Below are 14,833 nucleotides of genomic sequence, written 5' to 3' on the forward strand. Positions count from 1 at the left end.
AAAAAAACCGAGAGGCCAACTCACCTTATAGCCACGAATTCACTTTAATGCAGCCAAAGAACTTGGTCCACTCGCGTGCGTAGGTTCTTTATTAAGAACGCCAACAATCACACCACCCAGGCATATCTATAACACACACAATCAGAATTCTCATCCTGTGCCGACAAAGAGAATAAAGAGGAGGCAATACATGGCGATTGCTTGACAGAATGCCCGAGGCCAGTCAACCCTCTCGGCATCGAGTTTTTGAGATATGAAGATCCGCGGGGATGTCTTGTATCTTGTAATAACACATTCAAGAGGTGCTATTCGCATGAGTTTCATTTATTAGAATTTTATCATGATCACTGTGCAAATCCAAACAGTAATAGATCGATCTTGACCTGCAATGAATGTGTGGAGAACTTAAGAAGATGCTACTTGTGCAAGTGCTCCTAGACTTCAATCCATGATTAGCTGTTGAGATAATGTTTTCAGTTGGGAAATGTAGTTTCTTTATACATTGTGCGTCTTCAAACTTAACATGCGAAGGGCCAAGTGAATGCTCATAGAATGTTGGCGAATATCTGTGGTTCATCACCGAACCCAAGCCATGAAATGTCTTGATAAATATCTTATAAAGAGAAAGACGACATGCAGAAGCTGCTTGGCTATTTTCTAAGGTATGTATATATATATATATATATATATCTCATGAATTGCGCGAGGGTTGTGTTTTTGAATCAGAGACTGCAGTCATGATTATCAAAGGGGAAAATTATTTATAGACATCTTCATCTGCAGAAAACGCAAGCCCAATTATATAGCCTCATGCCCTTGATATCCAAGGCTTCATAAACTTTAATATCGTGTCCACAGGGACAGGATCACAGTTTGAAATCATTATGAGGAACTGGTGAAAGGAAGTGTTGCCATGTGTGCCAGACACCTAAAGGATTTGCTTTCGTATATGGAAATTGCAAGTTACATGGTATCTAGACAGGTTCAGACTTATTCAGAAAGGATTAATTTTAGCACTATGGCCCACTATTAAGTTTTAACATTACATTTTCCTATTCTAAAGTGGTGATTATAATGTGAACAACATTATAAATATTAATAATATGATAAAGAAAGTTAATTCGGGGGAAAGAGGAATTTATAAAGACATGAGAATAAACAAATCTAAAGGAAGGTAAGTCATAAAAAATCTTTCAAAGAATTAGTTACAAAAAATTGAATAGGAATCGACAACAGGAGAAAATAAATAAATCAGCTGTGACCAAGAAAGGGGTTCTGTTTTTCCTTTCCAAGCAGGAGATTTTATGTTATTGTAGGGGGAGAGTTTTGGTTTTTCGGGGGAGAGATTTTCTAGTTCTCTCAGGAGAAGAATGCAGACTTTGGAGTTGTAGCATAACAGAGCTTTACTTGCTAGACTTTGTGTTAGTGATTAAAGGAAAATTTGATTTCAAATGTAATGTATGGGAGAGGGTTTTCATTTTCTTCTCAATAGTAAATTTGATGCAGTGTGTAATAAGAACTGTGCTATCTTTTACATTTCAAAGAAGGGAGATTTGAAAGATGACTACAACTAAAACTTTGTGTTTAGGCAGTTTACTTTCCACTGATGGTTATCTTTCTGTAACTTTCAGTTTTCTTTAAGTGCATTTGGTGTTGCTATTCTTTGAATGTATTTTGATATCAAGATCTCTTTGAAGCTTTGATTCTTCTTTTCTCAGGAGAATGGAAATTGTTCCTTTGATCGTTGTCTTTTAAAATGTAGTATACAGCAAACGAACTTTGTGTAATCTGTTGTATATTGTTTTCTTTCTTTTCATTCATTAAGTTTATGCATCTACATTGTATTTACGAATAGATGCTTGAAGTCCTTTTGTGTTTTCTAGTAAAAAACATCTACACTTAATTCTTTGTATATCTTACATGGGGAGTTGTACCCGATAAAATTCAAAGGAAGGTTATCAATCCAATGATAACTTGTCCAACTGTTGGTGCCGATTAGTCCTCTCACTTGGGCATTTAGGGTTGTATTTGCACGCACTTCTTGGAAGACAATCTGTTCACTAATAATATATATACATATTGTATACAAAAAACATATATAAAATGAAACTAAAAACATATAAAATGAAACTAAAAATGTATAAAATGAAACTAAAATCATTTAAAATGAGTAAACAAAGGGGAAAATCATACCTTTTTGATGTTTGATAATTATAGATGCCCTCATCTACGCTGCACTTCTGATTGAAACTCTTTGTATGTAGCCCCACCAAGTTGAAAATGACTTGTGGGGTTGCAAGAAATCCTTTACACCTCTATTTTTCTTAGTTTTGATCAAAACTAGTAAGCCCAAGGTCGGGGTTAACAGACCTCGATTGGGCTTTGTACTTTCAATTGAAACTACATAGGTAGTTCCAATCGAAACTACCAATGTGGTGTCGATCGAAAGTACATAGCAATAATATTTTCTATAGAAAGTAGTTTTTTTAGTTTCAATAGAAACTAAGTAGTTTATATCGAAACTTTATAAAAAAATTCTATCAAAACTACAAAATAAAAAACTTATAGTTGTGTGATTTCAAAAGAATTTCTTCCTTTGAAAAAGTGTAACCCAATATTGTGGGTTCACCCCACCATATATGGAATCAATCAAATAGAATGCTTTATAGCACACCATATTGATTATTCATTTGCTAACTTAGATTAAATCCACTAGTGTTTAACTAATTTTTTCACATCTATATGCATAACTCTAAATAGAAACTCAAGCTTCAATTTAGGAAAAGAACTCAAAATGAGACATGAAACTTGGAATTGAGCCTAATAGTGCAACAACATATCTAAACTTCTTTTTCCGTGCCTTCCTTCCATCCCAGTCACCTTCCCCCTTCCTTCTCCATCTTTTCCCCAGCTGCTGCCTCCAATTTTTCCCTTATGTGTTCTCTCCAATTCTTGCCTTCCCAAACTTTCCCATGTTTCTAGCCCTTGAGCTTCTCTGTCCTTTAAAGAAAGTTTTTTGACTCTTAAACTACCTTCCACACTTGGTAGCTAACCTAAGTTTTTTTATTTCAATCTAGATCAAATATCAAGTTATATCTTAACTAATTGTTTTTAAGTGAAAGAAAAAGGTCATCAATTTAACAAGTTAATCCACATAGTACAAAATTTTCCATTTTTCTCAAGTTGTGGAAAAACAAGTTGTGACAGTTTCTCATGGAAGAAAACTAATTTTGACAAAGTCTACGCAACTACCATAATCAGCTGAAGTGAAAGAAAAATATAGATGCATGCATTTATGGGTGAATTTGAGGATTACTATTATTAGCAAGCCATCGTTATTTACCAAAACATAACTTTTGTACACATTCATTTAGAAATTCAAGGAGGGACCATTCTAGTATTATATTTTTTTATCAAAGAAACAAGAAGCCCATTTAAAAATAACTGATAGCTACATTTTCCCCATTTCTAAAGTAGTAAACTTGGAACTCGCTCACTAACTTCTGGTTCAAGGCATAGAAATGGTTATAAAACTTCATTACAACCAAGGGAAATCAATGCCTATGTTTGAATTAGAAACTATTATTTTAGTGTGAATACGTGGGCTTTCAAATTCAACTGGGATTTATTGTCATAAAGTGCTCAGTTTAGGGTAGAAAGGAGGAATAAGTGTAATTTGGTACATGGAAAAATACGAATAAGAACATGGAGTTAAAATATGACGACAATAACAGATGTTGAACATATATTCTTTTTCGCACAAAATAAGATATACCTAAGCCGTCAATGCATTTCAATATCAAACATTTTAACTATCACTCAAAAAAAAATTAAAATTATGGGAATTCATGTGTACCTCTTTTTTGTACTACCTAACATTCCATTTTCCTAAATGTGCTACAACTTAATAATATAAGTTGGAATATTCATATATGAAAAATATATATTCTATTCTAATATTGAAAAAGTAAATTCTAAGGGTTTGTTTGGTCACTAGAATAGGAATTTATATTCTAGAATAGACAATAGGAATACATATTCTTATTCTTTGTTTGGTTAGATAATGAGTGCAACTTCATAGACTTTCTTTTGACCCATTTTGTGTCATAGCCATCTAAAGATCAATTGGCCTACCAATGCTCCACATAAGGTTGTTATGTTAACCAGGGCTTTTACATTAACTGATAATATACCACCATTATCTTTGTCGTAGTATATTTTTCCAAGTGGATAGAAAATAGGTGGGATGCAAAACAAGTCATAGCTATGTGTGAAGAAACCCATCCTGGTGATAATTATTGCACTGAAATGATAGAGCTGGATTCTATGGGATAATTATTGCACCATTTTTAGTCACTACAAATTACTTTGAATTTGAAAGGGAAAATTTCTTTGTTTGATATTGTGAGTGAATTGTGTCTATCTCTTTCCTATCCCTATTGTAATAACCCCAATAGGTTATAACTTCTTCAAACACCAAAAATCTTTATACTTCAGTTGTTTGACATTTCGTCAAACACTTTGCAAGTAAGCTTTGATACCACTGTAATAACCCTCCTCAAATTTGCCCTCAAAAAAATGCTGATGAAAGCTCAAGGAATTTCATCAAAAAATTCACATGCAAGGGACGTATGACTGATATAGTATTTCAGCTGGCTTTAAATGACTCTTTTTCAATTTGCATCAATGAAAAAATTGTGCTAGAAGACTCCAAATGGACTACACAATGGCCTAACATGAGCATGCTACTAATTTTGACAATATTTAGTGCATATATATGATCTAAGCATGATAAATGTACACCTACAACCAACTGGCATTTTTACAAACAGTTGGTGTGCAAACTAACTAGCTAATAAATAATGATATTAAATTGCTTAAATGACACCAGCAACTACTATCTTCTTAATTTGCAATGAAATTTCTAATACAATGCTCATGAAATATGGCCAAGACTTTTGGCATTTACATGGATTACAAATGATAATGCTGGTATAATGCACACTTACAGCTGAAACTTATAACACCCTAAAAAACAATACTAATAAAGGAACCTGGTTGTAGATGGCTGTAATAATCTTTTTCAATGTTGCCCCTTCTGAGTTAGTTTTTTTTTGAGCTGCTTTTTCGGACTGCTTTTTTGGCCTGCTTTTTCGGTTCCGCTTTTTTCTTACTGCTTTTTCGGCCTACTTTTTCAGTTCCGCTTTTTCGGACTGCTTTTTGGTACCTGCTTTTTCAGCCTGCTTTTTCAATTTCGCTTTTTCGGATTGCTTTTCCGTATCCGCTTTTTCAGATTGCTACTATGTTGAATCTCAAGACCATATCTTTCAATGGCATCAAGATTTTTAGCTTGAAGGGATTTCGTCCTTCAAACTATTGAGATATAATCTCCAGACAATTCCCCAATTTCTTTGATATTTCCAAGCATACTAAAAAGAAGCTCTTCCCTTTCTTTTATAGTGTTCTCACAAGAGCTCAATCCTTCGTTTTCTCAATGTGGGATAAAACATCACTCCCTTTATGTAACTTATGTCTCCAATGTGTTATAAAATAAAGGAGACTCTTTTAATTTAAATATTTCCCACAAACTATAGTCTATGCCTCAATAAAGTTAAATATTTAAATTTAACTTTATAAAATAGCTTTATCAATGCATAACAAATCTTATCAATGATAAACAAGTCTTCTTGCTGATTTTAAACAATTACCATCGACATACCGTTGTCACTGGATGTCCAACCATATCCAAGATGACTTACTATAAATAGTAAGTATACCCAAAGTTGCCTCAAAACCCCTCAAAAAGACCTGCAATTGAAACTATCTAGGCCAAATGGCCTCTAAGCCCCGTTAATGTCCTGGTTAGCCTACGGGACCGTGGGGAAATAGGCTAATGACAACATCATGCTATGAATGCTAAAAAAGGGACATTACAGTCTGCCCTTCCCAAAATTGGTTGTCCCCAAGCAATGGTCGAACAACAACCCAATCAATCCACCTAGATCCCAAATGTAGTCATGAACTATACTGCTATCAGTCAACATAGGCTCCTGCAACAACCTCTAAAAATTAACCAAGAGGAATCCATAATCAAATTGGCGAATACAACTCACCCAAACTCCAAAGTTAGGAACCCATGAGAAACAAGCTCTCGAAATATCAGAACCCAAGTAGAGTAGATAACCCAAACTGCCAACATAGTAAATACCATCAACACATCCCACTAGCCTATGTGGAATGTACAATACAATTCTGCAACAACGATGAATACTCCCGCATGAAACTGCACCAAATATAGAGAATCCACACACTGCACACCTACTGCAATTAACACAACTCTGCAAATCACCAGTCACTGTCTCATAACCATAACACCCATGTACTGCTAATGGTGAATAGTCATTACATGGTAGATAGCAAAAATGAGAGCCCAAACCAAACTTGTCTGCCATCAACTCCTCAACACATGGATCAAAAGAAAAATGAGGAACATATTCTATAGTATAATGTCGGTAAAAAGAACCAATCTCAGTCAAAGACTCATCCTGCAGACGTGATATGACCAACTATGACTGATCATCAGCTAAGTCAGAGGATGATATAGCAAAGAGTGTAGAATCAACAACAACATCACTAGTCTTTGTGCCCTCCAAGTCAAACATATCACAATGCTCAGCTGTAGCGCCCAACTCAGTTGAACCTGCCTCCAGTGGAAATGGACCAAATATGCCAATAGTAGTGTCATGGACAGATATATCCTCATCTCCACTACCTCTATCAACCTCGACCATGGAAATCCGCAGATCACCAGACACCACAGTCTGTGATTGTACAGAATCTGGTAAAGACCGAAGTCGCTCTAACTCCATGGTCACCTTAACCAAATGAAACTGTGACTCCTCGAAAGCCAACTGTGTACTCTCAAGAATCTCAAAAGTCACCTCGAGCTGCTGAGTAAGCTCACTCACCTCATCTTCCTTGGCCAATAATGCATCGTATGCTGTACTCCCCCACTCCATAAGATAATCTCTGTCGGCTACCAACTGCATATAATTTTGTCTCAGAATCTGGATAGCCTCCCATAAAGAGTGGATCTCTGTCAAGGAAAGATAATTGCCTCCCTGCTCATCACTAGTAGGAGAACCCCATCCATAAACTGCTAACAATTGACGAGCAGCATCGAAATGCTCGCAAGCGATAGAAATGTCTCGCTTGCCAACTCTCAGCTGACTAGACACATGATTGTGCCGACTAGTCGAACTCCTATACTCTATCCCTGGTACACTGTCCAAAGGAGTAACCTCAGAATAGCTAGCATCTGTAATATTTGGATCCTGGGACTCTTCTGTAAACTCTGTCATATCTGAGAGATCATCAACCCATTCCAACAAGAATGGTCAACTGGATATATGAACAATGCCCAACACAGGTGTGTAAAAACTAATTCTAGCTGTAGACACCTAAAAATCCTTTAAAAAATAAAGTATTTTTATTTTTTGAAAAAATCCCTGATGACATCATCATTTATTAATTAATTAATTAATTAATTTTTATGCCATTAAATCCCTTTATCTTAATTAAAAATATTTAATTAAGGAATCCCTCCCAAAAATGTTTAAATCTTATTTAAACATTATTTTCTTATTTATTAATTATTTAATTAATAAATTGACCAAAAATCCTAAAATAAATAAAAAAATTATTTTTTGCCCAAAACTTGGCCAATTTTCTTATGACCAATAACCTCTTCCAAAATCTTCTAATCCTTCTTTAATTTCGATTAAAGGCTAATCCCATCATTTCCTACCCCTAATCCCAACTTAAAATATTTAATTAAGATTAAATATTAATTCTCATGTTTATTAAAAAAGTTTTAATAAATATCTCCTCAACCCAAACCCTTGAAATAAATAAAACTTTATTTATTTCCTAAAAATCTAATTTATCCTCATCCTAAGAAGTTCTAGACTCTTCTAGAAAGTCTTCATCCTCATCCTAGGAAATTCTAGACTATTCTAGAAAGTCTTTATCCTCATCCAAAGTCTAGACTCTTCTAGAAGATGTCTTTAAACCTAATCCTAATCCCCTCCTAACCTTGTCACATTCCCTAAACATGGGTTAAGACTTGCTAACTCAAGGCAAAGTTAACAAATATCTCCTCCTTCACCCACCCTCATTAAATGCCATCCACTTGCCTATCCCTAAGCTAATCCTAAACCATCCTAATCCATCCTCTAATCATTTGCACAAGCCTAAACAAACTTAAAACCTTCCTAATCAAGTCCAAGTCGAAATTGCTCTCATCACCCTCAAAATATCTCAACCATAAAACTTTATGAAGTTCACTAGGTCATAAATGACTCTTACAAGCCCTTTTATTGCTCTTACAAGTCATTATGAGGATCTTTATGAAGATTTTATCCCTTGAGCCTCCTTTTTTGACTCATCCTTCCCCTTTCCTCCATCCTCTCATCATGTGACATGTGTCACTCCTTGATTGGCTATAAGGAAGCACAATCCATGTGCTCTCTTCTCATGCAATCTGAGCCCTCCATGAGCTTTTTTCCATCCTTGCATCTTAGCCCTCAATCCCTCAAGCCTCTTGCCTATAAATTGGATCCTTCCCCTTTGCAAAATAACACAATCCATGAAGTAAAGTCATAATGCCATTTTGAGAAACCATTTGACATCAAAACCATACACTCACACCCAAATTCCAACTCCATTTGAAGCCCTTTTTGAAGCATAAGCTTGAGCATACATCCTATCTATTTGGACAAAGCTACTCAACAAGAGAGCTTCTCATTGAGAGAGCCCATTAATGGCTCATATTCTCAATTGAGAGCTCATCTTAGTCTATCTTGAAGTTTATGAATTTTTTTTGGTTTGTAGAAGCTTTATTTAAATTTGGTTTCTATTAGCATACTAACATTGCTCATATACACTAGCATCAAACAAGTTGCTAGCATGGATGAGAACTACACCTGGAAAACTACCAATTAAGTCCATGATGGTGCAATAGATACTACTACCAAGGAATGATAAATATCTCTGGTCAAAACGATCCCAAGTACTAAGATCCCCTTCTGAGTTGCTTTTTTTTGAGCTGCTTTTTCAGACTGCTTTTTCGGCCTACTTTTTCGGTTCCACTTTTTTCGGACTACTTTTTTGGCCTGCTTTTTCGGTTTTGCTTTTTCGGACTTTTTTTTCATACTCACTTTTTTCAGCCTGCTTTTTTGGTTCCGCTTTTTCAGACTGCTTTTTCGTATCCGCTTTTTCAAATTGCTACTATGTTGAATCTCAAGACCATATCTTTCAATGGCATCAAGATTTTAAGCTTGAAGGGATTTCGTCCGTCAAACTATTGAGATATAATCTTCAAAAAATCTCCTAATTTATTTGATATTTCCAAGCATACTAAAAAGAAGCTCTTCCCTTTCTTTTATAGTGCTCCCACAAGAGCTCAATCCTTCATTTTCTCAATGTGGGATAAAACATCACTCCCTTTATGTAACTTATGTCTCCAATGTGTTATAAAATAAAGGGGACTCTTTTAATTTAAATATTTCTCACAAGCTATAGTCTATGCATTAATAAAGTCAAATATTTAAATTTAACTTTATAAAATAGCTTTATCAATGCATAACAAATCTTATCAATGATAAACAAGTCTTCTTGCCGATTTTAAACAATTACCATCGACATACCGATGCCACTGGATGTCCGACCATATCCAAGATGACTTACTATAAGTAGTAAGTATGCCCAAAGTCAAAACCACTCAAAAAGACCTGCAACTGAAACTATCTAGGCCAAATGGCCTCTAAGCCCCTTTAATGTCCTGGTTAGCCTACGGGACCATGGGGAAATAGGCTAATGACAACATCATGCTATGAATGCTAAAAAGGGGACATTACACCTATTCATTTCCAATGAGAACAACATATTCTTGAATATGTTGCAATTGATACTCTTCTCACATTTCTATTCAATTGAGCCAATGCATTTGAGATGCATATTATACTAATTTAGACATTAAATACAAGTACTATAATTTTGTGATGAAATTTCTTATGAGAGAACAAAGGTAGAGGGCACTTGATACTCTTCTGACGGGCCTAAAAAAATATAAATTTTGAAGAAATAAAATTGGAATAAGAATATGTACTCTAATTCCACCTATATAGGTGGAATAGATAATGATTATTTTTTGAAAAGTTGGGAAGTTATTCACCTAGGTTGGTAACATTTTGGAAACTAAGGCTTTAAAAATCCATTACATAGCAATGTACTATCATCCAAATTGAATTGAATGCAAAATTTATTTACAATAATATATTTAAGTCTTTATTCTTTCTCTCAATGGGAATGGATGAAAAGTAGTTGAAAATGGTAGCATGAGAATTCTAAAAGCATCTACAAACATATTATAATGTGTTTGAATAGTTGGCGAAGTTTGGAAAAGTGTGGAAGTTGGGTTTATAAGAAACAATCCTCACATTGGCTTAAAAAGAAGGGTAAAACTTGTGAATTTGGCCTATTTGAGACCTACAAATAAGATCTCAATAATATCTTTAAAACTGCAAAAGGTTTTGCCGGTAGTATCTCTGTAAAAGAGGCCTAATAGGCCTAAGTAGGACAACATATGAGACCCATTTTGATGTAAATATTCCAAAATAATGTCTAGTAAATTTTGTGTTTACTATGTAACCTAATAATGGGTGTTTGAATATCTGCTTTTGTTAAGAGTTCACTTTGGAAGTTTTGGAGTTGAGTACTAAAAACCCTCTAAACATGGCTTCTAGGAAATTGGCCCTTTGTGAAGTGACTAATCTGGGAAGAGGTTATAAAATATGAACTGATGTATAAAATATGTTATGCCTCCTTAATCCCTTTTAGAGGCCTACTCCAATGTTGTCAAAAATGTCGTCAATTTGTACCAACTTTTGGGTGAACTAGTTAGAAATAAGAAGCCTAGTGAAGGTGAGTTAAATTTTCCCTGTGAACTTGTGAGTAACATTAAATAGTGGTTTTTAGTTGGTGGTTATGTGATTGGGCCCTCTATATTATATTCTTTTAGAGGTAGTATGACTTTCTTCAATGGAACATGGATTTGCATCATCTTTAATGTAATATGGGTAGTGGAAAAGGCCCAAAGAAGCATGGGAATATATAACTTCCATATTCTATGATCTAGGTGCACTAGATCTCATTTTTGAAGAATTTTGATATGCTAATATAAATTTCTATAAGTTAACTTACAAGTTGAAGAAAAGAGAATTTGGATTAAAGATAGAAAATAATAATTCAAACAAGCCATGAATAAAAGAAAGCAATAGAATTTTAATTTTTTTAAATGATTTTTTTTTCAAATATATATATTAAAGATAAAAGACTAGAACTCTTCCAAATGTAGGGAGATACATTAATACAAAGAGATCATGATATTTAATAATCTAGGATTATCTCAAAATCTAGTAATGGTAGCCCACTATGAGACATAATATTGGCTTCAAGAAGGTTATGATTAGAAATATTGAGAAGATTATTGGTCATGGTAAGAAGACATAAATTTTCTTTGAAAAAACAAGGTACTTTTATTTTCAGTTATAGAATGCAATCTTGGTCAAATAGAAGGTTTGAGGCAACAAAGATAGGAGGGAACCTATAATCTCAAGACAACTTCTAGATATCATAGATGTTTTACTACATGAGAAGCATCCTATTTGTTTCCATAAATAGTTGGGGCTTGGAAGATTTATCCCCAAAAAAAAGAGAGGACTTGATAGATTTGTGTCACTGAAGAGAAGTGGGGGCATAACATCATGGTTGTCCCTTCAAGGAGAAAAGGCAAATAGGATTTGAATATTATTTGTTGAAATAAATCAAGAAGAGGCATTAGAAATTGAAGAGGCATTAGAGATACTTAGATGAGGTGTAGAGTTTCATAGGAAAGGTGTCTCATGTGCAACACTAGAGGAGGAATTAGACACATTTAGAGGATATGTTGAATTTTTGAAGTTAAAATGTGTCTCATTGTGTAGGTAAGATGAGAATAATCATGTTGTAAGTGAAGAGGATTGGTAAAGGTGCTTCATAAAAATCTCCAAAGGGTTGGGTTCAAAACCCTTGCAACAAAGGTGAGGATAATGTTGGAGTAAATTGTATGTTAAGTTAGTTAAAGAAACTAGAATAATGAAGTGAAAGTTAGTTTATGAGAAGTTACATCCTAGTAGGTATTTTCTAATAAGAATGAATGGCTTTATAAGCCTTACAAAAATCATCTAATGTATATCTAATTTTAAATTGAATCCATCACATTATGTTTTGATCTCTTCTTCATTGACATAAAATCCATCTACCAAAAGTTAGTAAAGAAGAAGAAAATATTAATATTAGTGTAAAAAGCTTAAATTTCAAAAAAAATTATGTTGATAATTTTTTTCAAAAATTATTTAATAGATTAGAACTAGCTAATAACAAATATTCCAATTTGTTAAAATATCTAGATATATTTATTAATAGACATTTATACAAAGACATGCACAAACAAAATATAGAATTTTATTGCCTTTAGGATTTATTAACAAATAGTGGAAATTTTTGATAAGGTTCAAAGCATCCTGATCAAAATTGTAAGGAGAACATGCTTGTATATGGATTCATCCATATGTGATTTGACTTTGAAGCTTTATTCATTTTTATTTTCTCAAATTTTGTAAAAGGTGTCTAGATTTGCCTCTCTTGATGTTAGGTTTCAATTGTAAAGGTTGAAATAGAACTGGTTGCATGTTAAAGCCTTATAATTCTTTAATGTTTTTCTAAAGAATTATCCCTTAAAATATTGAATATTGTAATTTGCAATAATTTGAGAAGTGAGTAAAAGTTAATTAATTCCCCAGCCGCTGCCTCCAGTTCTCCCCCTTGCATGTTCTCTCCAATTCCCCCCTTCACAAACTTTCCCTTGTTTCCTGCCCCTAAGCTTCTCCGTCCTTTCAAGAATATTTTCCGACTCTTTAACTAAGTCCCCCCTTGTTAACTGAATTAAGTTTTTTTTTCTGATCGAGATCAAATATCAAGTCATGTCTTAAATAATTTTTTTTCTTAGTGAAAGAATAAGATTATCAATTTAATTAGTCAATCCACAAGATACATGATTTTTGCATTTTTCTTGGGTTGTGGAAAAAGAGGTAGTGACAACTTCTCATGGAAGAAAACTGATTTGGACAAAGTTTGCGACCACCACAACCAGCCCAAGTGAAAGAAAAATATAGTGCATGCATATGTGGGTGAATTCGAGGATTAGTATTATCAGCAAGGCCATCGTTATTTACCAAAGCATAACTTTTGTACACATTCATTTAGAAATTCAAGGAAGAACCAATCTAGTATTACATTTGACATCAAAGCAAGAACAAGCCCATTTTTAAATAATTGATAGCTACATTTTCCCCATTTCTTAAGCAGTAAACTTGGTACTCGCTCACTAAAACTTCTGGTTCAAGGTACCAGAAATGGTAATCAAACTTCATTACAAGAAAGGGAAATCAACGCCAATGTTTCAGTCAGAAACTATTGTTTTAGCGTGAAGACGTGGGCTTTCAAATCTAACTGGGTGTTCTTGTCATAAAGCACTCAGTTTAGGGTAGAAACGAGGAATGAGTGTCACTTGGTACATGACAAAATGTGAACAAGCACATGGAGTTAAAATATTATGACAATAACGGATGTTGAATATATATTCTTATTCGCACAGACTAAGATATACCTGAGCCGCCAATACATCGAACATAAAACATTTTAACTATCACTCAAACAAATCTTGTACAATTAAGGGAATTCATATGCGTACCTCTTGTTTGTACTACCTAACATTCTATTTCCCTAAACGTGCTACCGCTGAATAATATATGCTGGAATATTATGTATGAAAAAATAAATTCTATTTTAATCTTGAAAAAGTAAATTGTAACGGTCCGTATGGTCATGGGAATAGAAATTTATATTCTGGATTTGTTATTCTGCAGTAGACAATAGGAATACGTATTTTTATTCTCTATTTGGTTAGATAACGAGTGCAACTCCATAAACTTGGTATCCAAAGATCAGTTGGCCTACCAATGCTCCACATAAGGTTGTTCTGTTAACATGGGCTTTTACATGAACTGGTAACAGACCACCATTACCTTTGTCGTAGTAGATTTTTCCAAGTAAATTGGAAATAGGCGAGATGCAAAACAAGTTGTAGGTGTCTGTGAAGAAACTCATCCCGGTGATAATTATTGCACGAAAATTATAGAGCTAGGTTGCCACTCTCTGGGATAATTATTACACCATTTTTAGTAACTACAAATTACTTTGAATTTGAAAGGGGAAACTTCTTTGTTTTATATTGTGAGTCAATTGTGTTTAACTCTTTCCTATTTCTATTCATTTCCATTGAGATCAACATATTCTTTGAATATGTTGCAGTTGATGCTCTTCTCACATTTCTGTTCGATTGGGCCAATGCTTTTGAGCTGCATATTATACTAATTCAGATGTTAAATACAAGAACTATGATTTTGTGATGAAATTTGTTAGGAGAGAACAAAGGCGGAGGGCACTTGATACTCTTCTCATGGGCCTAATTTTTTTTTTTTTGAAAAAGTAAAATTGGAATGCTTTAATACATCTTCCAATTCCACCTATTTAGGTGGAATAGAAAATGCTTATTTTAATCAAAATCGGAATACACATTCCTATTCTCAATTCTGATTTGGTGCACCCAAACAGAGAATTTGAGATTTATGGAATTTGTAAATACCTATTCCAGTCTAATTCCTATTGCCAA

The 14,833-nt window shown here is 34.0% G+C and overlaps 1 protein-coding gene across 1 annotated transcript in view; it reads right to left on the bottom strand.

Moving 5' to 3' along the window:
• Nucleotides 1–39: 39 nt before the first annotated feature.
• LOC149537191 (polygalacturonase ADPG2-like) overlaps nt 40–14,833 on the bottom strand; it is a 52,619-nt gene continuing 37,825 nt past the window's right edge. Inside the window, exon 6 of the mRNA XM_089806419.1 lies at nt 40–126. Coding sequence (XP_089662545.1) covers nt 40–126 — 87 coding nt within the window. The remainder of the gene's footprint in view (nt 127–14,833) is intronic.

The sequence above is a fragment of the Cupressus sempervirens genome, chromosome 10, assembly GCF_028749045.1.
Source record: "Cupressus sempervirens isolate cs-2001-9-10 chromosome 10, ASM2874904v1, whole genome shotgun sequence".
NCBI lineage: Eukaryota > Viridiplantae > Streptophyta > Pinopsida > Cupressales > Cupressaceae > Cupressus > Cupressus sempervirens.